This window comes from Lagenorhynchus albirostris, chromosome 5 (genome assembly GCF_949774975.1).
Source record: "Lagenorhynchus albirostris chromosome 5, mLagAlb1.1, whole genome shotgun sequence".
NCBI lineage: Eukaryota > Metazoa > Chordata > Mammalia > Artiodactyla > Delphinidae > Lagenorhynchus > Lagenorhynchus albirostris.
Window position 1 is genome coordinate 11,445,751 of NC_083099.1, and position 26,752 is coordinate 11,472,502.

General features: G+C 38.2%; 1 protein-coding gene across 5 annotated transcripts in view; it reads left to right on the top strand.

Annotated features, from left to right (window-relative positions):
- ANKRD28 (ankyrin repeat domain 28) overlaps nt 1–26,752 on the top strand; it is a 186,373-nt gene that overhangs the window by 154,518 nt on the left and 5,103 nt on the right. For all 5 annotated transcript variants that reach the window (XM_060149563.1, XM_060149564.1, XM_060149562.1 and 2 more), the window contains 14 exons: nt 248–388; nt 7,241–7,352; nt 8,238–8,264; nt 8,687–8,761; nt 11,830–12,031; nt 13,806–13,893; nt 14,126–14,243; nt 15,152–15,371; nt 20,205–20,292; nt 20,382–20,465; nt 21,241–21,386; nt 22,023–22,105; nt 22,549–22,631; nt 23,826–23,917. In XM_060149563.1, the coding sequence (XP_060005546.1) occupies nt 248–388; nt 7,241–7,352; nt 8,238–8,264; nt 8,687–8,761; nt 11,830–12,031; nt 13,806–13,893; nt 14,126–14,243; nt 15,152–15,371; nt 20,205–20,292; nt 20,382–20,465; nt 21,241–21,386; nt 22,023–22,105; nt 22,549–22,631; nt 23,826–23,917 (1,559 nt within the window). The remainder of the gene's footprint in view (nt 1–247; nt 389–7,240; nt 7,353–8,237; nt 8,265–8,686; nt 8,762–11,829; nt 12,032–13,805; nt 13,894–14,125; nt 14,244–15,151; nt 15,372–20,204; nt 20,293–20,381; nt 20,466–21,240; nt 21,387–22,022; nt 22,106–22,548; nt 22,632–23,825; nt 23,918–26,752) is intronic.

A 26,752-nucleotide genomic window follows, 5' to 3' on the forward strand; every position in this document is an offset into this window, starting at 1 on the left:
TACTGTCTGGGGACCATGAAATGATTTAATTGTGTTCCTGTCTTATTTTGTATTCTTAGAGGCTCTTTGCCATCTTAGTTTCTCCTCCAAGCTTTCTGTCTGGCCCTCCAAAAGACTTAGGTATATGGCAGAAATCAATCTCAGGCTTTCTATAAATATTTGTAACTGGGTGGATCAACTGTGCTCTTGTTTACTGGTTTGTGTCCCTGACTTTTTTTTTTTTTTTTTAATTAACTTGGGCAAAAAGATCTCCACTGCACTATGCTGCTGCCAACTGCAACTACCAGTGCCTGTTTGCTCTTGTGGGCTCAGGAGCAAGTGTGAATGACCTTGATGAAAGAGGATGCACACCCTTGCACTATGCAGCTACGTCGGACACAGATGGCAAGTAAGTATCATGTGGTGAGAATGAAGGATTGTTTCTATCTGGCAGTTTTTATAGCAAATTTGTATTTCCTTTTTTGTACTTTTTATTATTGATTATCTTTCCCTGATGCTCTAGTAGAGAAAATAAGTTGTTTTCATAATTATTCCTAGTCATAGTTATTACCCACCTACTTCTACTCAGCAGCCTGCGTTATGAACTAATCGGGTAGAAGAAAGATCAAGGTCCCTTTTCATCCTCCCTTCCAAAAACACATCTTAATATCTATCACCTCCATGTTTTTTCCACCTGGCTTCTTAGAGGCAACAGTCTTGAGTATATCATAGGGAAAGGGAAAGAGGCAAGAGGTACACAGACAATGCCATCCGAAGATTGAGCAGAGATTGGAATGCCAGTATTCTTCGGAGGTAGAAAGTTCATATTTCTAAGGGATCCCTGTAACTTGGTATTCAAATAGGGAATAATTGAACTGGCAGAATCTGGCACATAGTTGGTACTGAATAGTGCTTAAATAAGTAAATTATATAGATAATGGAGTAGTGAGTAAATGTTGTCCAAGAATGACTTAATAAAATCAAAAGAATGAGAGATTTATAAATTCTTTCATAATTAATATTCACCCAAAGTTGATCAGACCCATTTATAGTACCTTAATGTATATTGCCTTCTTGGAAGAAAATGAACTCATTAGAGACAGAGAAGAAATCTTCAATGTCTGTGGTATTCCTCATGAGTCTGGGTCAGTGAAGGGTAGGAAAAACAAATAATGGTTTCTGGGGAAAGATTTTATAAAATATACTTCAAGGAAGTTGCATTTAACACAGAACTATTTCCTTGGTTTTTAATGTTTACTTTTTTACCTTCAAAATAAGCATAATTTGATGGTATTACTCACAAATATTAATTTATTATAAATTCTGTAACTAATTTCAAATCCATTTCTATAAGTAACACTTCGTTATGTTGGATTTGTGTCTAAAATCCTAATCTTGAAAGCATTAGTAAAATATACTATCAGCCCTTTGTATCTACTGGTTTTGCATCTGCAGATTCAGAGGGTCGACTATATTCATTGTAGGGTTGTGTTCATTTATTATAAGGGACTTGAGGGTCCAAGTCTACGGTCTTTGGTATCCTCGAGTACTCTTGGAATCAGTCCCCCTTAGATACCGAAGGATGACCGTATTTTCTGTTTGGAGGAATATATCACTTTATACAATTTCATGTATACCAGAATAGTTAGATATAGATAGGTTCTGGGAGAAGCTAAGTTATTTGAAGTATGTTTTTGGATAGTAGAGCTTTAAAGAAAATCTCTGATAGAGACTTTGTAAATCAGAAAATATTTTGGTAAACTTGGGTAAGTAGATTATCCTCTGATTTATAAATTTTGTAATTTCAGGATTTGATTTATAGATTTTCCTAAAATAGATTATACCCCAAATGACTGTCACCATCAGAAGTCCTTTACCACTGTTCCCATAAACTGTTTATTGGGTACTGCCCAGCATGATCTAAGTAAACTCCACTGAGTTCATGTACACACAGACAGAGGTTACCCAATGGTCCTCCTGCCCTTATACAATTACATTAAACATGAATTCTTATGCAGGAACAAAAGAATAACAATGTTCAACCTATACTGTTTGAGATTTGTGGTTTTATTTTAAGCCTGTCTACTTTTTCTTTAGAAGTATACTTAGTACTAAAGTGAATTAAATTGTTAGTTTTCTCACCTAATATAAACTGTTTTGAGCAATAGTCTAGAGCAGGGGTCCCTAAACCCTGGGCTGTGAACTGGTACTGGTCCGCGGCCTGTTAGGTGAGTGGCGAGCGAGTGAAGCTCATCTGCTGCTCCCCATCGCTCGCATTACCGCCTGGACCGTCCCCGCCACCCACTCACCCCCCGATCCGTGGAAAAATTGTCTTTCGCAAAACTGGTCCCTGGTGCCAAAAAGGTTGGGGACCGCTGGTCTAGAGATACTTATTACTTAAACACTTAATTCTCAGTATGTCCACAAGCAACCTGGTGTACCAGAAAGAACATGAGCTTTATCCAAAAGACCCAGCTGAAATCATGGGGGCTTCATATTATACCTCTCTGAGCCTGAGCAAATAATTGTTAGGCAAAATCTTCTTTATCTGTAAAATTAGAATGAAGTGTACTTAGAATTGTGGGGAAAACTTAGGGCATGTGTATAAAAGAATCTAGCACTGTTTTTTGGAGCCTCTTTCTTATCTTTGAAGTATCAAAGTCCCAGAGGTCTTGTCTGATGCCATCATTTATTGCCTCAGTGATTTGTTCCCTGGGAACCTTCTGGAAACTATTCACTACAGTAACCATTTTAGGATACCAGAGGCATCCTTTCAGTAAGTGATTGTTTCGGAGGCTTAAATAGTAGAATTAAAGAGTTGGTTTATTTTCCTGAACTCCAAGGATTTAATTCCCAGGAATAGGTTGGATAATAAGAGAATCTGGAATAATTCTTTCTGCTGCCAAAGCCAGAGTGAAATATTTTCTAAAAGAAGAAACAAATTCCCCATGACTTCAAATACTGTTAATTCAGTAATGTGTGTTTGTTGGTTTGTTTCTTTAATGATTGTTTAATAATGTCCTGTCAGCATCCCCAGGGAAAGTTGTATATACTTTGGGATTTTTGACACTCTGCCACCGGTTTTCTGCTGTTCAGAAGTGACATAAGTAATTGCAGTTCTACTCTGCCTTGTGTGCCTGTCTTTACTTGCAGTAAATGGAAAAATACATGAAATCGTTCCTACTCATTCTACTCATCCTGCTAGTCACCCCCATCATCCTGATGCTGACGTTCACTCTAGGCAGTCATGACTCAGCAAACAAATATATAGTTATTTTCACGGGAAAAACATACTAAATATATTAATTATTAACAAATAAAATCCTCTTTGCCATTTGAAGAAAAATAGGACTGGCTATGAGCATGATGGTGAGGACCTACCCCACGCCTGTGTGGTGTGTATAAGAGAAGGGGAAGGCTGGGGTTATTTATTGTGATTACATATAAGGAAGAAATCCTCCTCATGCTTTTTCTTCTGTGATAACTACCATTAACAGAAGTATTTCTATATGTTTATGTAGATCATTTCACATCCCTCACAGTGTAATCAGAGTTATGAACCTGGTACATGTCTGTCCATAGGCTTTTCTGTGTTCATATGGTTATATATACATGTGTTTATGAATGCATAGATATATTTCACCAAGATACACTTTTATGGAGATAGATGTTCACAAAAATGGGATCATATTTTGACTTCTAATAGCATTGTTTATTTTTGTCTGTTTTGAACTTTATATAAACGGAATCATACAGTCTTTTGTTTGGAACTTTTATAATCCTTAGGTTTATTCCTAAGTATTTGATATTTTTATTGCCAAAATAAATCTATCTTTAAATTTCCTTTGTTGTGAAATAGAGAAATATATTTGACTTTTGTATACAACTTTGCATTCAGTAGCCTTGTTAAACCTGTTTTATGTATGCATGTAAGACAGAACTGGGTTTGATTCTGGCTCTGCCACTTGCTGTGAGACCTTGGGCAGGTTACTTAACCTCTCTGCACATTTCATCTGTCAAGTGGGAATAATAGTCTGACCTTAACTCATGGCCATATGAGGTACAGAATATCTGAATTGCTTAGAACAATACCTGACACATTGTAATCTTCCTGTAAGGATTAGTTGTATTTTTTTAAGCTATGCTTAATATCTTTTTTTGTCAATCAGACACTTGTATACCATGATTGGGGAGAGTAGAGTTAGGAGGGCCTCTGGTGACAATGCCACATCCTCTGCCCTGGGCCGAGTGGTCCTCTCCCAGGGCTCTGACCAGCCGTGGGACACATGGATTTGACTTAGTCTGAACCTGCACCAGAAAAAGTGGTAGGAGCCCATGGACGGTAGGGGAAGAGTAGGAGAAGTTTAAATAGTTTGAAAATCACTCTGATTTGAATTACATGCTTAATTGGGATGAGGATATTTGTCTAACAAATGAAGAAAACAAAATATTTAACAGTAAGTTTGGTTTATTACTTAGCCATTTAGCCATAAATATTCCTCCAGAGTTTTGCATACATGGTTTATTTTAGGGAAATAAGAGAAATTATAGAAAATCTTCGTTTCTTAATTTTCTGAGTTTTATAAAATGAGCGTGTGTTAATTTACAATGAGAAAAAAAAATTTAAGATTGACTCTCTCCCCTCCACCTCATTTGCAAATCAAAAGTGAGGTTCAGATTTTCAAGATCAAGCAATTTTGTGGTTCAGAATTTTATAAACACCCAGGTTAAAGTGTCACTAACTCATTAACCCCTGTGCTGAAGCATTTGTAGCATAGAAAGAACACTTGAAGAAAAGACCCAAGGCCTAGTCCTTGCTTTGCCATATTCTAGCCAGAAGATTAGGAGCAAGTCATTTAATTTTCCTGAATGTCAGTAATTTTTTTCATTTGTTAAAGGTAATACTTACAAAGTAGTCATGAAAATTCATATTGCTTAGCAAAATTTGAAAGGCGTGGCAATAGAAGTAATTTTATAATTATAAATCAACTCTTAGTCTTTGTTTTGTTATAGGAGACCAATCATCTAGTAATATGAAGGTAGACAAAGAAATAATGATTTGATAACTACTGCATGTATTATGGTTGAATTATTTCAAACCATTTAATGTTGTATACTTGCAACTAGTAAATATAAGTAGTGCTTTGAGACTTGCTCTCCTACTTCCGAAAGTAAACATGAACTTACCTACTTGTTTTGCTTTCCTTAAATAAGTCAGTTTTTTTTTTTCCCCCAGTACTCATGTATCAGCAAGTTATCTTAAAATAGTTTGTTCCACTGATAGAATCTGCCTTGTGTTCAGGTCCCAGTAGGGAGAACTATTTCTGTTTTACCATTCACATCTAGAGAACTTGATTAAAGGTAAAAAGATGTGCCCTTGGGTGAAATGTTTCTGCCTTAAAGCAGTGAGACTGTCCTTCCAGGCCAGCAGGTCTTTCCTTCATCCCAGTGAGGATTGACCTGTGAGCTGGTACCTAAGCAGACTGTGTACAGAGTCTACACACTGCCTGAGATACTTCCTGGAGTGCCCTCAGAGCTAGTTTAGGAATACCGAGAAACACCAGGCTTGTTCCTTAGAGTCAGATTCGGGTGATGTCGTTCTATCATAGTGATATGCATTTCATCATCATTTTCACTGCATATAAATATCAAAATCCCACTTAAAAGGATGAACGTTTGCTACCATTAAGGATATTATAATAAATGTAGACTCTGTAAGTAATTCCTAAGAGATCTAAAGTACTTTAAGTAATTAGCATTAAAGAAATAAGGGTTGGCATTGCAAAGAATGGTCCTCATACATATATGATAGAGTTACTGGGTGATCAGTTACATCGCGCCATTGTTCCTTTCCACTTGTTCTTATAACTTCATTATGCTTTTGGAAACTTAACAAGTAGTATCTGATGATAGATTTCCCCCCTAGTGGTAGAGTTAGTAGTTATTTAGACATACTGCAATATTAGACAAATTATCACTGAATAATTATGGACTTGGAATTTGAACATGAATGGTTTTAGATTATTTAGTTGAATTCCTACTCCCATCTATCAAATGAATAAACAGAAGCCATTTCACCATAAAGGTGAAACGATTTGCCCAAGATCGTTGGTATCAAACTAACTCTCACAATAAATCTTTTAATTTCTAATTCAGTACTCTTTTTTTTTGCTACAGTAACATTTATCAGAATTATAACAAATTGTGAACCTTATAATCCTTTTATTTAAAAAAAATTTTTTTAACATCTTTATTGGAGTATAATTGCTTTACAATGGTTAGTTTCTGCTGTATAACAAAGTGAATCAGCTATACGTATACATATATCCCCATATCTCTTCCCTCTTGCGTCTCCCTCCCACCCTCCCTATCCACCCCTCTAGGTGGTCACAAAGCACGGAGCTGATCTCCCTGTGCTGCGTGACTGCTTCCCACTAGCTATCTCTTTTACGTTTGGTGGTGTATGTATGTCCATGCCACTCTCTCACTTTGTCCCAGCTTACCCTTCCCCCTCCCCGTGTCCTCAAGTCCATTCTCTACATCTGCGTCTTTATTCCTGTCCTGCCCCTAGGTTCATCAGAACCATTTTTTTTTTAAGATTCCATATATATGTGTTAGCATACGGTATTCGTTTTTCTCTTTCTACAATGAGGTATCACCTCACATCAGTCAGAATGGCCATCATCAAAAAATCTTACAGTCCTTTTAACATTACTTTCCTCATATTTTAATAGCACAGGAATAAAGTATTTCCCATGGGAAGGTCTTTCGTGTTACCTACATACCACTTTTACATCGTTCCCACACTTTTCATGTCTCTAATTCAAGATCCTTGAATTCTGACCTTGGTTTTGGGAGATATTTTTACATCCTTTCTTGAGCTTCCTAATGAGATACCATACTAACTGTGTATTCCAGAAAGATTGGATGCTCCCCACCACTAAGAGTTTAATCCTGTCAAACGTTATTTGAGTCGACTAGCTGGTGCCATAAATATAGACTGTATACGAAACAGTCTTCAGGTATACTGAACTTGCTGCCAGACTGTGGATAAAGAAGATTCTCTTATGAACGTTCTGTTTGTACTTTTACGATACTTACAGTCAATATCATTTAAATGACAAATGTATGTAGTGTAGATGTGTTTATGATTTTTACATTACTCAAATGTAAGAAAAATTTCTAGTTTTGAGTTTGTCTCTGTTTTTATCATTGGTTAAAATGCAGGATTTAGAATTTTGAATATATCTTACTCTAATAGGTGCCTGGAATACTTATTAAGAAATGATGCAAATCCAGGGATCCGGGACAAGCAAGGATACAATGCAGTTCATTATTCAGCTGCATATGGTCACCGTCTGTGTCTTCAGCTGGTAAGATTCCTGATTTCTTGTGGAAGGACCAATGTAAGTTTATATTCTAATAATGTAATGACAGTGAGAATAAATGAACCAAGAAACAAATGCCTTTTAACATTTTTAGAATCCCTATCCTTCCTAAATTCATACTTGCCTCACTAAGCTTTCTCTCATTCCCTTTTCCCTTTCACAGAGAAAGGAGGAAATTAGATCTCTGGAGAGGGCTCCCTTAGAGCCCCCCATCCAAGTAGCATTCACTGCCCCTGCCCCTTTAAATGTTTTCCGGAACGTTTTAAAGAACTGTAACTGTGTCATATGTCAGAAATACGTGTTTCTGTGAGAGGAAGCTTCCCCCTGTGTATTCAGGAATTCCGAAAGACCCAGTCTTCTGTCAGTCTCTCCTGACAAGGGAGACTCATCTCACCATTCACCCCACTTTGCCAAACCAAAGGGAGAGTAAAAGACAAGTTAAATGATTCTGAAGTGTGTAGCACATGCTTCACGTTAGAGGTTTCTTCATTTAGACCTACTTATAAATTATATTAACATTGGTTCCCTTAAAGGGGAAGTAAAATTCAAGGAGGGTGGGTATAAAAGATAGAAAAAAGAGGTTGACATACTTAATATAGCATTTAGAACCCTGCTACAGAAGTAGTATTTCCTTAGTTTATTATGGTAGCTTTAGACTAAAATCTGAGACCCATGTATATAGATTTGTGGTCTATTATATTGTACAATTGTTTATTTAAAAGACTTCATTTTTGGAGGCAAAGGAAGCACAAGTTCAGAATAGAATTTAACAAAGCCCTATGTAAATAGAGACATGTAGTTAACATTTATCTCTTTACTGTATATGACTGCTTCCTCAACTAAGTATTTTTATTTTAAATTTTATTTCAGATTGCAAGTGAAACTCCTTTAGATGTTGTAAGTATTAATTAGTCAGTTTTCCCCCTAATACTGAGTATTTAAATATTTGCTCTCACTAGAGCTGGAGCCTGTCTTACACATTCCTGGGAACAAAGATAGTGACAGAAATCATGTTTGCAGGGGGAGGGAAGGTTCTTACTTGGTAGTAATTAAATGGCATTTCTCTCAAACTCTAAGTTTATAGCCCTCTCTCAAAGCTCTTAGCATGTGGTCCTTACCACATTTTCAGGATAATCCATTCCATAAGGTTGCTGAATTTAGTTTTCATAATAATAATGGTCTGGGATTTTTAAATCCATATTCAAGTATCAGTTTATACTCTAAAATGAATTTGAACTTGGGGGAGGGGGACCAGGAATAACTGCTGTGGTATGTCTAAAAGTACCATTTCTGACACTTAAAATTCTTTTCTTTCTCAGTTAATGGAAACCTCGGGAACAGACATGCTGAGTGATTCAGACAATAGAGCAACAATAAGCCCTTTACACTTGGCTGTGAGTATTGCCTTCACAGCCAGCTTGATGGCTGATTTACTGAAAATGTCTCATATCTGTTTGTGTTGACTCAAACTAGTACCCAGAACTTTTGGTCCATATAATGATGATCATGGAGTTAAAACTGTAAGAACTTTCTTAACTCAGAGAATTCTTGAATGTACTTCTGTTTCGTTTGTTTGTTTGTCTTAAAAAAAAAGGTCGAGGGGGGGTGGTTGGGGGGAGGGGGTTTGAGCTTCCCCCAAGGCCTGCCCTAAGGAGAGAATATGCCTGAGATGTGAATTTTAAAATGACCCACCCTAGTGGAATGGCTTCTGACTTCTTAAGCAGACGATATAAGAACTGTAATTTCTGTGGTATTTCTAAAACTTTTTGCTTACTTTGTGATTTTGGGGTGCTAAGTTTGTGTTCACTGGTCCTTCACTTGCTCATGCTATAGGATTTAACTACATGGTCTGTAATGTTCCTTCTAGCTTCAGATGCCACTGAATTTTTCCTCTTAATGTTCATCACTAAGAGGAGGAGATTAAAAGAGAGTGTGACAGTTCTTTTAAGTCAAATATGGAAATGAATTACCTTAGGAAATTTCAAGCAGAGCCCAATCTAGTTCTTCCTGCGCTGAAAGAAGAATTTATCTTTGAAATAAAGCATGTTGTGGGGAGCTGGGGGACTTTGAGAATCAGGAGAATTGGGTACTGTCACTATTTGTGAGACCTCTGATTTTAAGTATAGTAAAATGCTTATAAGGGTCTCTACTTAGGTTAATGTGTATCACAAGTCCAGTGATCCATTTAATTGTTTATTCTCACATATACTATTATTTTTTATTTTAATATTCTCCTGGCATATTTTCTAACACTGACACATGTACACTGAATTTTCTGCTTTGTCTTTCTCCCCCTTTCTCCCCAGCAGTACTTCCTACCATGGTCTAAATAACTAAGAAGACATGCTGAAGCTTCCTTTTTCCTTGCCCTTTGGGTCTTTGGAAATACTGTCTACTCTCCCAGACTTGCATAATAAATAAGTCATCTGGAAGTGCAAAGCTAGCATGGAGAAAATAGCTATTTTACTATGGGTGGCAAGAAATGACGTCTGAGCAGATGACTAGGCAGTTCTTCCTGCATCATTATCATCATTCTTATAATAATAGCGCCTCATCTCTTGAACACTTACTAGGTGCCAGACTAAGGACTTTGCCAAGTTTTTGAATGCATTATCTCAAAAACTTCAGTTTTTTAACTAGTTATTTTACTTCATGGCTATTGAGAATAGTGCTGTTATTAACATGGGTGTGCTAAATAGTGTTTTTAAGCTGAAATGGAAACAATTTTGTGATTTCATAATTAGGCTCAATGAAATGTGGTTATACCACCACTCTTGCATTTTGTACCCATCCCTAGGAGGTTTTTCAGAAATTACTGAAGTGATTTTTCTCCTTCCAAACTCTCCCAATCCAGGACGACTTGATGCAGTAAAAACACGCTGGCTTGAGGACTCAGGAAACTGGCCTTGGTCCTGCCTTCGCACATACTAGGCTTCTAAGCCTCTTGTCCCAGTCCAGTCAGAGCCATCGTGAGGGGAAGACTCCTGTGGCAGATTACCCTGGCTCTAGCCGTCCTTATTTTCCCTCTGCTTCTTTTTATACCACCTTCTGCATATACTGTGCCTCTCACAGTTCATTTTTAATAGCATAATTTTGTTGACCTGGTATTGAGGAACAAGGTTAGATGTGATCCTCAGACAGTAGAGCTCAGAGATCTCCAGTCACTTTAACCTTTGAGGGAGTCAGAAACATCAAGAGGTCAGTAAGGCCCAGAGCAGCTTCACCTCCTGCTGGTGCTTTCTGACATTTCCCACAAGAAGTGGTTTTATAGCCCTTTGGTACATTGCGGGGCCCTCTTTTTTTTTTTTTTTGCGGTACGCTGGCCTCTCACTGTTGTGGCCTCTCCCGTTGCGGAGCACAGGCTCAGTGGCCATGGCTCACGGGCCCAGCCGCTCCGCGGCCTGTGAGATCTTCCCGGACCGGGACACGAACCCGTGTCCCCTGTATCGGCAGGCAGACTCTCAACCACTGCGCCACCAGGGAGGCCTTGCAGGGCCCTCTTTCTAGCTGAGTATCTCTTTTTAGAAGCAGGTGACATTTAGCACAAATATGGTAGAATTTTATATTTTTCAATTCCCTAATGAAAAGTTCACATGTGATCATTTACAGTTTGCCTGTATGTGCTAAGCTGCAGGGCTGAAAGGTATCAGAAAATGACTTGTCCCTTAGCTAAAAGGGGTGGCATGAGTGAACCAGAGGAGACATTCCTTCCCCATCAGAACTGTGTCGTTATTGCCTTATGTCCTGCTCAGCATCTAGTCCGATAAGAGTAATAGATGTTCAGTTGACATGTTGGTTTTTGAAATGAATTCTCTGGAAAGCAGACTGTGTAAAGAAGGGGATTTCAGTCAGTCGGGTTTCAAACAAATCTCTCAATCTTCTTGCTCTGCTGTACTGCTAGGACAGTGTGTAGCACATGGCAGTTTTTCAAGCAGGGCTCAGCCTAAATATTTTTGAAAAGAAATGTTTATTTTTGAGATGGCACGTTATGGGATGGAGTAGTCATTTTAATTTGAGAAATCAGAAGGCTCAAGTACTAGCTGAACTTCAGTTGCAACTATATCTATGATTTAAGTGTAGTAACACTTTATCGGGGAGTGAAGGGGGGCCACAGAACACGGGCTCTGGAATCATAGACTTAGAGTGAAAGCTTTCATTGAACCCATGTCACACATCATTGAATGTCTGCCATGAACCAGACATTGTATACTCGTGAAAAGATCACCTGTCATTTGAACTTTTATTATTTGTGGAATACCCATTCCCTAACACTGTAGCCTACTAATTGATTATTAGAAAAATTTGTAGGTAACTTTCTGAATTATCAATACAGAAGTTTTAGATTATCTCAAATATAATGATGTAAGACAAGTTTGCTTACTACTCCCTTTATGTTTTCTAGGGTTTCTAAGAAGTCAGTCTAAATATGTATTTTTTAATTTATATTTTTATTTATTCCCAGGCCTATCATGGTCACCATCAAGCACTAGAAGTGTTAGTACAGTCTTTGTTAGATCTTGATGTGAGAAACAGTAGTGGAAGAACACCCTTGGACCTTGCAGCATTTAAGGGCCATGTAGAATGTGTGGATGTTCTCATTAATCAGGGAGCCTCAATCTTAGTCAAAGATTACATTTTGAAGAGAACACCTATACATGCAGCAGGTATGTCAAAGACTATGAATGATTTTATTTACCACTTTCCATCTAATGCTCTTCTTTTTCAATTTCTTGTATATTATACTCCTGGTAATTGTTTTAACAATTTTGACTTTAACAGTTCTAATGATTCTACTCTCAGGGGAAAACCAACAGCAAGATTATAATCACTTTAAAAAAATATCTACCTTAGAAATCGGATTTATATAATAGTCTAACTTCTGAAGTACTTTATCAACAAAAAAAATACAATTTTTTTTTACTGCTTTTTGATGGAAATTCTTTTGGGTTGGTATGTGCTTTCATTTAATAACTGATAAACATTTTACTTACTGTACCAGGGTACTGCATTAAACATTTAATCAGACAGGAATACAGAGTGCCTGCTATGCAAGAACTACTCCATGGAGTGTTTTGTGATGGTGTAGATGTGTGAAAATGCAAAACTACATAGCAATGCCACTGTGATGACTCAGTACCCGCTGTGTCACTAGCAGATGCAGATTCACAACTCTCTACAGGAATTACTACAAGGCAGTATTAATTTTAAATAATGAATTCAAGACTGGTATATGTGAAGAATCCTAGCCAAGTATTTGTCTCATCCCCCGTAGGCCATCTTCGTATGGTTAGATTCATTTCACTTAGTCTGTTTTTATAGGGTGATCCTTAAAATGGATCCATTTGAATGTAGGTCTGGGACTTTGCTTCTGGTCATTTGGAAAACTTACATTTTAGAAGACTATAGGTAACACCCACTGTTGCTCCAGAGCAGCCTTTCAGAAACTATCAGATAATCAAGCAGGGCTCAAAGAAAAAAATTTTAATAATGGATTAAAAGTTCTAATAAGGATATGTATATAAACTGCTATATGGTAAAAACAAGAAGTCAAAATGCTATCATTTTCTGTTACCTTATTCTGAAAAAGAGTGACGTTGTATATTATTCTGCAACTTGAAACATTATATTGTAAGCACATTATTTGCAGAGCTAATTTAAAGCTTTCATGGAGTGTTTGCACTCTTAATAGATAAATATTGAACCAAGACACTAGTAAGTCCCTCAGAAGTGGCTGACCAATGCCATATAATTCATAAGTCCTACCCACTGAAAGAGTTACAGGTTACTGTTAGCACCCACCTCTTCAATAAATGCAAGCCTTGGTTAGAACCAGGATGCCTTTCAAATTTGGAGACCTGCTGGGGAGCATCTTACTCTTAAATCATAGAAAGGACATTGGTTCTGGATGTGAGCCAGTCCTTTCCCACAGGGATCTTATGCCTGATGCTTTGGGTGTTGAGCTTAGACGATACGAATACTCATCAGTAGCTGCTGTGTACTGAGTATCCGTGAATCCAGTTTAAAAAAAAAATGATGGGCCAAACAGAATTTCCTTGAAGTATCCCCAAGGATCACATCTAAAATCAAGAAAGAAGGAGGACTTTCACTATCAGGAATAAAAATATTTCCCAGACGTCCTCCAGACTTCTTAACATTTCAGTGGGCAGAACTTGAAACCAGTCATTGGCAAAGGAGAATGGGGTTGATGTGATTGACTTGTCTGATCATGATTTCATCCCTTGGCTGGAGGCAGGCTGCCCTTCCTGACCACATTGGCACCACCAGAGAGCTAAATAAAATGAGCATTTTCTTTCTTGCCTGTTAAGTTCAATGAATATTCCAAAATTATATCTAGCAAATGTGGTTTAAGATGGACATTTTCTATTTTATCATTTTATAGATATATAATTGCTGAAATTTTTGAATATCACTTTACAGCAACAAATGGTCATTCGGAATGCTTACGGCTACTAATAGGAAATGCAGAACCACAGAATGCAGTAGATATTCAAGATGGAAATGGACAGTAAGTTTTACTAATTTTTAAATTAGTTTTAGGATGTTTGTTAATCTTCATACCTTTGCCCCCCTATTTTAGTAAGTCTGTCATAGTGTGTAACTGAGTAACATCAAATACAGTTTTTTAAGTATACTTTAAAGTTGCATCACAGAAAGACATGTTTAGAAGGCAGGCCAACACAGTGTATTTTCATGGATGAAGTCTCGGTGGTGACGGAGCTGCTCCTGTTGTTACCTAGGACTCCTCTGATGCTCTCTGTGCTCAACGGGCACACGGACTGTGTCTACTCACTGCTGAACAAAGGAGCAAACGTAGATGCCAAAGATAAATGGGGAAGGACGGCACTGCACAGAGGGGTAAGCAGAAATGTTCTCGCTTCCTTGCTGAAAGTTTTTATGACCTCATTTTACCTAAAACTGAACTAGGCTGTGTTTATATTTTTCTTCATTTAATTTTTACCAAATAATCTTTACTGTTTCTTTCACTATCTTAGTTTTTGAACTCTAATTTTTAACACCACAAAACACAACTTAATCCAGAGAAGAATAATGTTGGAACAGAATTTTTAAATCTTAGGGGCCTTCCCTGGTGGCGCAGTGGTTGGGAATCGCCTGCCAGTGCGGGGGTCACGGGTTTGACCCCTGGTCCGGGAGGATCCCACGTGCCTCAGATCAGCTAAGCCCATGCACCACAACTGCTGAGCCTGCACTCTAGAGCTCACGAGCCACAAATACTGAGCCTGTGTGCCATGGCTGCTGGGGCCTGGGTGCCTGGGGCCTGTTTTCCGCAATGAGAAGCCTGCGCACCGCAGCAAGGAATGGCCCCTGCTCACCGTGGCTGGAGGGAGCCTGCGCGCAGCGACGAGGACCCAGCACAGCCAAAAATTAATTAATTAATTAATTTTAAAAAAATTTTATAACCCTAAAGCCTTGAGTAGAATTGATGTCAGTTTTACTTTTTCCCATTATCACAACTATTTTCTTATACATTTTTGTCTTAATTTTTTCACCTTTGAAATATTTTTTTGTTGAACTAGAAGTCCCATTATTCCTGGTTTTCATATTTACTTTTATTTTGACAAGGTCACTGCTTTAAATTTTTAAGCCACTTTGAGTAAAAATACTGGGTTACTCAAAATATGATAAATGTCTTGATTGGTGGGAGGACATGGGGAATATGGACTTTAAAATTCGTAATTAGCTATAATTGGCATGGAGTGCCCAACATAGTGTATTCAGCTACATGCAAATAATTTTTCTTTCAGGCAGTCACAGGCCATGAAGAGTGTGTAGATGCATTGCTTCAACATGGTGCTAAGTGCTTATTACGAGATAGCAGGGGCCGGACACCAATACACTTGTCAGCTGCCTGTGGACACATTGGTGTTCTCGGAGCTCTTCTGCAGTCAGCAGCATCTATGGATGCAAATCCAGCCATGGCGGACAATCATGGATACACGGCGCTTCACTGGGCTTGCTACAACGGTTAAGTACACAGACACAGACCCACGTTACCTGCCCGTTATGTACCACAGAGAGACAACTAACTGACACATTCTGACTTCCATGAGAATGATATATTAAGAATAACCTACCATGTAGTTATAGCTTACTCTAGTGCCTTGTCATGCTAAAGCCAAGATGCTGGTTGTCACAGATGTTTTGAGATAAGCAGTCACTAAGTTTAAAAGGTTTTTAGACTTTTGCTTCAATAAGTATTTTGCATTTTTAAGATACTTTTATAATATTAATTACTTTTATAACATTATTAATATTAATATTATTTGTTATTAATATACTTTTATTATTTCCAATGTCTTTTATATAGTTATGCTTGTATTTTTATTATATTTTTCTTTCTAAATGTACTTGTTATTAGGGGAAAAATGACAAAGGTAAGAGAAACAGTGAAAATGTATCATATTCTAGACTGAAATCTGTGTATGTTTTCTGAGCACGTTGCAAGTTAAGATCCTTATATCAACAGTAACATGTATGTTCAACATTTTAAGGGAATAAAATCCTGGTAGAATAAATCACGGAAGTAGAAACTAGAAACTTGGACACTTTTGTGGTTAAGTGAACTTGGCTGCATGATTATAACAGACTTACTTTTAGCTTCCTGGAGACTAACCGTCACAGTTAGTCCTTTTACAGGTAGACTCATTAAAGGTCAATCAGAGAAGTATAAAGCTATTTTTAAATGATAGATGTGAAAAATGGGATTTGGCTTTTGAAATGTCACTAAAATAATGTAAGTAACAGAGCATATTGAAGATTTGATGATCTTAGAAAACATTTGGGTACGTTATATGCAGTGTTAAAACATCAGTCCTGCCTAAGTGTATGCTTAGGGCTTTATCAGGGATGTGAGGGGTTTTTTATTTGTTTTGAATTTCAGTGTAGCATTCAGGTTATTGTTAGTTGTAATAGCATATCTACAAAACTAGTTGACAGTTCTAACAACTTTCCCTCAAAATGTACAGAAAATAGAAATTGCCTCTTTATATAATATCCACTTGCTTAAAAAAATAAGCATAGTGGCTGTTATAAAATTCAGCTGACTGCCTTGCCAGAGAGGAGGTTTCTATCTTTCTGTAATACACTTTTTGATGTGGTTCTTTTACTGGGAGCCATTTTGACAAATAATTGTTGAGTTGTGGTAAAAGAGGAGAAATCTGAATCTTGCAAAATTATAGTTTAAACATTTTCGTAAGCATTTTCTAGATAACAGTATTTTGATTTTCATATTAATTCTTGTATCAGAATTGAGAGCTCTATTCTTTTGCTCTGAGAAAGCTTTGATGTCTTCTTGAGGATTGACCTGTGGCTACATTTGGTCATTTTTCAACTCTGAGTACTGATGGTGCCATAGAAAACTTGAATAGTGAAATATATTGCTAATTCAGAAGCTTGGTTTAGTCAGTTTCATATGTTACTACCTCAGATCCTTAGCCAGAACAGTTTTGAAAACTATAAAACCTTTGGATTTCAACTCTTCTTCCTTTTTCAACTCACTAAAGTTGGTATTTAATGAATATAGCAAAGTTGTCCAAGATAAATCCTAAGTCAAAGAAGATACTGTATTTTGCCATTGAAATTGGTTTGTCTTTATAATGTAACTTGACATCTTACAAGTATAAGGAGAACCAAGCAGTAGGAAAACATCCACAGATAAAACTATTTTGAAACAGACTTTTATTGGTGCTTTTTTTTTTTTTTTAAGTCAGTGAGAATTAACCATTAGAAAAATCACACAGTAAGGTAGTTTTCCTCAGGTAGAGCATTTAGTTGTAAAAATACTGCTGTAACTGTCCTTTGGAGAGTTGCTATTTATTATAACATTCCTTCCACGTCTTTCCGGAGAACACGGTTTTCCTAAAGTGAGTTTCTTACTCCATCACTGCTGAATTTAGACTCTCTGAGCACGTTGTGTACAAGACACAAAATTTTGCACAAACTACGTGCCTGGTTGCCATTTAAAGATCATAGCAGATGTGTCTAATTTCCAGACTGTAGCAAAATTGGTGATGATTCTGAATTGAGCTGGAAGGAATTAAATGTGTGGTGGCTATATGTACAGACTGTACAGGCAGTGTAAAATTATTACCATATTTACAGCCAAAAGCCTATTTTATAATTTGGCATTCTGAGAGTAGAATATGTAAAATAGTTTTACTTTGACTAGTAATTATTGTACGGCTAAAAAAAAAATTGGAAGCACTCCAACAGGATAGAAAACAACCTTTCTCTCAAAATTAAAATGGAATGATGGCAAAGCTTTAGAAGAGAACTGGTTATACATACCCAACTTTAAAGTTCAGATTTCCAGTTTATGGAGTCATTCAATCACAGAACTAAGAATACTTCCATGATCTCATATGTTCCTTTTAAAAATGTATCAATTTTTACGAAGCTATAAGCATCTTCAGAATATCCCTCTAAAACATGAAGAGACCAGTTTTATCCTATATACTTTTATAAACCAGGACACAAAGTGAAGAAATTTTCAGCTTGACATGACCCCAGTAATGACTGCTGAATCCAGAGCCCCGGGACTCCCTTTTGCCATCCACAGTCTACGCAGACAGTGATTCTCACATCTTTCAGTCTCAGGACCTGTGGCTTATAGCTGTTAGTATTTACTGTATTGGAAATTAGGACTGAGAAATTTAAGGATATTTATTAATTTATTTTAAAATAATATTAAATCCATTACATGTTAATATAAATAGCATTTTTATGAAAAAAACTATTTTTCAAAAAAATATTAATAGAGTGGCACATTGCTTTGATGGCTTGTTAAAGAAAAGAATAATTTGCAGTATCACCCAGCAGCTCCCTAGCCCACACCTTGAGAACTGCTATCTCAGGAAAATAGGAGGCTCTCAAATCAATACTGGACAACTTTCCTTGGTTACTTCTTGGCCATGAGTTAACATTTGGAGAGGGAGAATTGAAGCAGGGTTTCCCACCCTCAGCACTGTTGACCTTTGAGGCCAGATAATCCTTCGTTGTGAGTGACTCGTGTGCATGCAAGAGGTTTAACAGCAGCCCCGACTTCTACCCACTAGATGCCATAGCCCTTCCCTACCCCATCCCCAGCTGTGATAAGCAAAAATGTCTCTAGACATGGCCAAATGTCCCCTGAGGGCTAAAATTGCCCCTGTTGAGAATCAGGATGAAAGAACTGACAGATGATGGAACATAACCATAGGTTTCCTAAAACATACTTTCTTTTCCTGCTAAAAACAATTATAGGATAAAAATTAAGATGAACTATTGTTTGAGAATGTTAGAGTAATTAAAAAAAAGAGCATCACTTTGTTAGCCAGATGTTAAGCCATGGAAGTAAAGAGGCTGTTTAAGAATCTAATTTATTCCTAATGCACATCCCAAATGACTAACGAAATAAAAGAAGCAACATTTCATTTTCTGCCATTAATACAGCAGTGGGGGTACTTTTACTAAAACTCTGGCTTTGAAAATTGGATTAAGAAAATCTCAGGTTTGAAAATCTCAGGTTTGAAAATCTGAGGTTTTCCCCTGTTTTCAAAGTTGCTATTAAAAACTGTGGGCCTGATACCTATTAGTAATCAATATACTTGACCTTTAACCCAGCAAGATCATTTCCAGAAAATTGTTCCTAGAAATAAATACTTTTTAAGTACTGGAACATTTACAACATTGTTGATAATATCACAAAGAAAAACTAGCAGTCACCTCAAAACCAATAATTAGAGATTAAATCCTTTATGATACATTCTGATACTGTGAAGTTTTTCCAGACATTCAACAATAGGATGTCTGTACATGCTAGTGTGGGAAGATACATAGTTTTTAAAGTAAAAAACAAGTTGCAGAACAGAACATCCCAATTGTGTAAAAATTTTTTAAAAAGGAAGTGTGTGTTTATGTGCATGTAGTTGTATATGCCTAAAAATTTTTTGGAACTCTAAGGTAATAATGGTCACTAGTGGTCACTAGAGAGTGGAACTGGGGAATGGGGTGGGGACAGGGACATGTACTTTTTTCCTTCTGAACGCTTCGATAGAATTTGAGATTTTACCATTAACTCCTTAGTAGAGCCAGAAAATATTCAAATTTTGAAGTTAATTATGCTGCATAAACATATATTATTTTGAAAGTTATACTATGCTATATAGATAGGACATTTTAAAAAATAATGCCCAAATAGCTCTAACTGGTCACCATAGAAAAGAATAATGAGACTAATTTTTTTCCCCCACAAAGTAAATATTTGTCATGTCCATAATAAACTGATATTGGACTTCCCTGGTGGTGCAGTGGTTAAGAATCCACCTGCCAATGCAGGGGACACGGGTTCGAGCCCTGGTCCGGGAAGACCCCACATACCGTGGAGCAGCTAAGCCCATGTGCCACAACTACTGAGCCCATGCACCGTAACTACTGAAGCCTATGAGCCTAGAGCCCGTGCTCTGCAACAAGAGAAGGCACCACAATGAGAAGCCCATGCACCAGCCACAATGAAGAGTAGCCATCGCTCGCCACAACTAGAGAAAGCCCATGCACAGCAACAAAGACCCAACACAGCCAAAACACACACACACAAATAATAGTAAACTGATATTAAATTATCGTAAGAAGCTGCTGTACTTTAGGTCCTGAGGTTGTACATTGAATTCCAAAGTGCCTAAAAATGTGATGTTTAATGGGTTCAGGGAACTGATTACTTATAGTCCATGTAAAGCCTTATCTGTAGGGATATGTTGGTGTGTATGGGCACCTCAGTATCTTTTTTGGATTTTAATATCTGATCCTCATTTACTTATTTAGGTCACGAGACATGTGTAGAACTCCTTTTAGAACAGGACGTTTTCCAGAAAACGGAAGGAAATGCTTTCAGTCCATTGCATTGTGCTGTGTAAGTAAAGGCAGAATGAATCGGATTTGGTTTGAGTGGTTGAGAAATACACCATGGCTGTGGGAGTGATCACCTTGTTACCTTCACAGGATAAATGACAACGAAGGTGCTGCTGAGATGTTAATTGACACGTTAGGCGCCAGCAGTGTGAACGCCACAGATTCAAAAGGAAGGTAGGAAGTCAACCATGTAGGAAATTTTAACTACTAGATTAGTGTGGAAGAATTTAAAGAGACCCCATTATTAACTAAAAGTTGATTTTATATTTACAAGTATAAATTGTTACAAAATCCTAATTACATTCTCATTATAAAAGGCTTTTCTACCATGACTTTTAGCCAGTCTTCCTGGCTAAAAGATTTCCCTTTTTAAAGAAGATGTGTGTTGGGGCTTCCCTGGTGGCGCAGTGGTTGAGAGTCCACCTGCCAATGCAGGGGACACGGGTTCGTGCCCCGGTCCGGGAGGATCCCACATGCCGCGGAGCGGCTGGGCCCGTGAGCCATGGCCGCTGAGCCTGCGCATCCGGAGCCTGTGCTCCACAACGGGAGAGGCCACAACAGTGAGAGGCCTGCGTACCGCAAAAAAAAAAAAAAAAAAAGATGTGTTTGTTACCCAATGACTCTTTTTAGTAAAGTTAACAGATTTCTAAATAGGAAGAGTCCAGCTTTTGTAATAGATGGCAGTATTTGGGTCAGGATTTATTTCTTTCAGAATTTCCTTTAATGATGTAATTTTTTTGGCAATTTCATAATTTATACTAGTTTAATTAAGGGACTTCTATATTATCAGAAACACAAATTTTTGTGGCAGGAGTTAGTAAGCTCCCCCCTTTAAGCCTGTTTGTATCCAAGCAATGCCTAGTATGTAAACCCTTGAAAATTGCTTTCATAAATTAAAGAGTATACAGTGCACGGATTTAGTCCAGTCTTCCCATTTCTCTGTGTGCAGAACTCCTCTCCACGCGGCCGCCTTCACAGACCATGTAGAGTGTTTGCAGCTGCTACTCAGCCATAATGCTCATGTCAACTCTGTGGACTTCTCTGGGAAAACACCTCTCATGATGGCTGCAGAAAACGGACAGACAAATACAGTCGGTAAAAAAACTGCTTAAGGCTTTTACTATTCTAAGTGTGGATATTGCTTTTGTATAATGTAGCTCCCATCTGACTCTAGTTCACTGAATTTTGCATTAGTTATCTCACCGCTTCTGAGATTTAAAACCTTTTACTTGCTTATACCCACGTTTTCATTTAGGCCCACAGTATTTCCATTTGCCCTTACTGATTGAATAGTGACGTTAGCAGGCAGTGTTAGGATAGTGGTTAAGAACCCTGGCTCTGGAGTCAGATCGAATGTGGTTCTAGATCTGCCAACTAAGCAACCTCATGCCTCAATTTTTTCATCTATAAAGTGAAAAAAATAACAGTATCTACTTTGTTAGGGTTGTTTTGAGGGGTAAATAAGTTACTATAAATCCAGAACACTTAAAACAGTCTTTGAAATTTAGTAAGACCTCACAAAAGGAATGTTAGTTGCTGTTGTTCTTGTCTGTTACTTATACAACAGTATAAAAATATGGTATAGACCTTTATATTACAGTGTGTTTTTTGCACTTAAGATTTTGCTAGAGGGATATTTTTCCTTTCTGTCTTCATTTCTCTACAGTGAGTTATTAGTAATCTGAGGTGTATGTTCATAAGCAAAAGAGTTGATACAATTTTTCCTCCCAGAGATGCTGGTCAGCAGTGCTAGTGCAGATCTGACTTTACAAGATAACAGTAAAAACACCGCCCTCCATTTGGCTTGCAGCAAGGTAGGTACACATCTTAAGGATATATTTTCATTGTTAATATCAACAGTGGCATTTAAAGTTTTTCCACTTAACTAAAATGCACAGGACTAGGGACCAAACCTCTCTAATAATCACTGACATCAGATTTCTTGGGAAAAAATACTGATGTGTTAAGCACCGTGGTATATGAAAGTTTCCAGTAAGCCAAGTAAGTTTTGGACCACAAGCCTAAACGTAATGATTGTCTTTCTCTAATCTCTCTGATCTTCAATATTCCTGTCCTCTTCTGTAACCCCATTACACCAACACATGTTTGGGCAAATATTTAAGGCATTAGCCAAGAAAATGCATGGCATATGTATGGTGATGTATATGTTACATGGACTAGGGTTGGGGTGTATTGAGTGTATAAATTTATCTTTAATGGTGCTGAAGTTTTTAAGAGTTATTTGCCATAATTTTAGGGTCATGAAACTAGTGCCTTGTTAATACTGGAAAAGATAACAGATAGAAACCTCATCAATGCAACCAATGCAGCTTTGCAAACGTGAGTACTTTCAGTGTCTAGTGTAAACCTTGTGACCTATAATTATAAAAATGATTAATGGGGTTCTTTTTTAACATGGGACCATTGGAATCAGTCTATCACAGAAGCAGTTAAAAAATAAGGAACAGTTCTTATAAGTGACAAAACTCATTTCTAAAATCATCATAATTAAAAGGCATATTACTAAAAAAGCTTTTGAATTGAAATGTGTTGTTTCTCAGTCTAGTTTTATGGAAGAAAGTAATACTGTTCTGTGTATTTTATGGCAACCAACTGGAATAATACATTATTTGACACTAGCAGTAAATGAGGCAAAAAGTTTTATACGTGTCTGTGAGCTAGAGAGATTTCAGAAATAATCAAGTTCTAATTGTGAACCGCCAGCCTCCAGGTGACTCATTAAATCCTGGATCAGTGTCTCCCATTGTCCTCTCTCCATTTTCATTTGCTATTCTACTTTGAGACTTAGTAAAGAGAAAAACCTTATAATACTGGTTTCCATTCATGTATCAGTCAGATCCCTTAAGGGTCCAAAAATGAGTCATGGAACCTGTAAACTGTTTTCAGAGCCTGTTGGAATTTGTGCTGTTACAATTTACAGTTTTTATTGTATATTCTATTATACGTGTTTGCCAACCACATTTCTTAAAACAACTTAAGAAGGCAGTTTATCAGTATCCATTCAACAATATCTGCTCCACTGCCCTTACCCCCACCCAGTCCCAGAGAATTTCTAGTTTACTTTCTTCTTCTATGGATTTGCCTTTTTAGGTGCTTCATATAAGTGGAATCATACAACAGTTGTCTTTTTGTATCTGGCTATTATATATAATGCTAAATAAACATTGGTATACAGAAAAAAAAAAAAACAAGGCAGTTTAGTTAGTAAAATCTCTTCAAACATTGAGTCTTGAAGGAAACTCACAAAAGGGTTTGGTGAAGGTGGAAACCTGTTGATGGGCCCAGTGCTGAGCTCAGGTGCATGACGAGGCCTGACAGTGCACTGCACACTGGCTCTGCCGTGGCCTGCTCCCATCTTCATTGCTGTCAGGACCATGGGCCTCCAGTTTGCATCTCTAGATCTGCAGAGCCAAGCAAAAATGGTCTTCAACAACCAGGATAGAGAGAGTGAACGAGCACACACACACATGGGCGTGCACACATGTACATGTACACATATTTTTTTCCCTCCAGACCTCTGCATGTTGCTGCCCGAAATGGGCTAACAATGGTGGTTCAAGAACTTTTGGGGAAAGGAGCAAGTGTGCTTGCAGTAGATGAAAATGGTAAGTAGCTTCTGTGATCTCTTTCCTTAACCTGTTAGAAGCTTTCATCTTTCGATGATCCATATTTGAAGTAAAGTAGACTTGGATATTTTTTATTGGTCAAAGAGAAGAGCTGAAGTTAATACTGACTAGAACTTATACTTTGTGGCAGAGGGAATAAGGGCAAGAGAAGCAGGAAAAGTCCATCTAACAGGTGAACTTCTGAGTTTCATGTATTTATTAAATCAGAGTTAGGGTTTAGTAACTTTGGTTTAGTTATCTTAGTATTCAAAGAATTTGTTCTGTCAACAAATATTTATCAAGGCCCTTACTTAAATGCCAGGTTTTGTCTAAAGCTTATCTTCCCACTTATGCACTAGGTCCTATCCTCTTTTGCATACTTGAGACTGTCACTTTAGCAATTCTTTGCTTTCGTGTCCTGTAATAATGACTTTTTTGTAGGAATCTTTCTAGATTACTCCCATCAGCATAAAAACGTTATTTCTCTCATCTTAAAAAATCTCTCATTACTCCCACTGCTCCTACCAGCTGTTGCCATATTTCTCTGTTCCCCTTTGCAACACAGTTACTCAAAAGTTGGCTCTCCCTCTGTCTCCACTTCCCCTTTTTCTTGCTCTTGTGAATCCCCCCTGGTCAGGCTGTTACTCCCACCGCACTACAGACGGTTCTCAGCAAGGTCACCAGTGACCACTGCAATGCTAAGAGTCACCTCTCCTTTCACTTGACACATCAGAATTTCACACAACTGATTATTCCTTCTTTAAAAATAAGAAAAGGCTTTTAATGTGGAATTGAAAACATATGTGAATAAGGGATGTGAAGGTTGCGATTTACCATAGCTAGTGTCTGCTGTTCCCCCTCAAAATCTCCATACTTTCCATTGTGCTGCACACTGTTCCCGGGATCAGTAGGTACAGATCTTTCAGGGCAGGATAAGAGAGAGAGTCGGAGAGAATACATATGATTCGATTATAATATCCTTCTTTAGGATATTCTTCTTTTTGTTGTTTATTTTATTTTATTCATTTTATTTTTGGCTATGTTGGGTCTTTGTTGCTGTGAGCAGGCTTTCTCTAGTTGCGGCGAGCGGGGGCTACTCTTTGTTGTGGTGTGTGGGCTTCTCATTGCGGTGGCGTCTCTTGCGGGGCACGGGGGCTTCAGTAGTTGTGGCACGCGGTCTCAGTAGTTGTGGCTTGCGGGCTCTAGAGCGCTGGCTCCGTAGTTGTGGTGCACAGGCTTAGTTGCTCCGCAGCATGTGGGATCTTCCCAGACCACGGCTTGAACCCATGTCCCCTGCATTGGCAGGCGGATTGTTACCACTGCACCACCAGGGAGGTCCCTAGGACATTCTTCATTCACAAATGCCTGGTTCCTTGAATTGATAACCAGGTGAGGATTTGTAACTCACTACTTTGTTGGTTAGATTAAATAACCAGATTTACTGGAACTGAAAATTTTTTGTTTATTTTTTATTTTACTCATTTCTTATTGAGGTATAACTGACATACAGTATTATATTAGTTTCAGGTGTATCCCTTTTTCTGGATAAACTTTCTTTACTTGGCTTTCAGGACTCCACATTTTCTTAGTTTTCCTCCTACAGTACTAGTTATAATTTCTTGCGCTATCCCCAGCTTGTTAATATTGGAGGGCTCTCGGACTTAGTACTCAGTTCTTTTTGCTTTCCCTACCTACATTCACTCCCTGGGTGACCTCATCCAGTCCTTTGGTTCTAAACACTACCTCTGTGCTGAGAATTCCTAAATTTCTGTCTCCAGCTGCCTAATAGACAGTGGATGTCTAGCGTACATGTCCAGAACTGAACTGATGGGCCTTTCTCTCCCCCTCTGCCAAGCCTGCTGTGCCCACAGCCACCCTTGGCTCAGCTGGTGGCCGTTTCCATCCTTACAGTTGCTCCTTGACCCCTCTCACACCCAGGGCACAGTCCACCAGCATGTACTACTGACCCACCTCCAAAGTATGTTCAAAATATGCCCACTTTTTTCCCTCATCTACCACCCTGGCCACGATCCTTTCAGAATACATGGGAAGATGCTTCCCTCTGAATCTCAGTTTACTGAGAACCCTTAAATGATCTCCAAGGCCCTACTGGGTCATCCCGCTCGCCATTACCTCTCCCACCTCATTTCCTACTCTTCCTCCATCATCGCATTCTGCTGTGGCGGCGCCTCACACCAGGGATGTGCATGCATTGTCATGTTTGTTCTGGCTGCTTCCTCTGCTTGGAGCACTCTGCCCCCAACAATCTCTGACTAAACCCTTCATCTGTTTCCAGTCTTAACTCAAATATCATCTTTTCAATGAATCCCATTCTGACTACCCTTTTTATACTGCAGCCTGCTGCACACCCCCCATAGCATTTTCAGCTCTTGCTTAACCTGCTCTACTCCTTCCTCATTCTTTTTTCCATAGAGTTTATCTTCTAACATATGAGGGCAGGAGTCTTTGTCAGCTGCACTCACAGATCTACTCTAAGCAGTTAGAAGAGCGCCTGGCCATGTGGGGCTCAGTGAGTATGTGTTAGGTGATGATGTGCCGAGAACTGTGCTAAATCCTGCAGATACAGTGTAGAGTAAGATAGCCTACTTCCTTGAATGGCAGTGCATATAAACAGGCTGTCACAAGGCCCTTGAAGTAGTTCAGTTAGAATAACCCTAGAATGCCATGAGAGCTCTCGGGGAAGGCATCCCCCAAAAGTGCGTTCTGAGCCAAAATCCAAAGGACAAGTAAAAAGTGGGGAGAAAACTTCTTAAGCAGAGAGTGTGACGTATTTAGAGATACAGTGCAGGGCAGCTTGAGTACTGCGTTACGCCA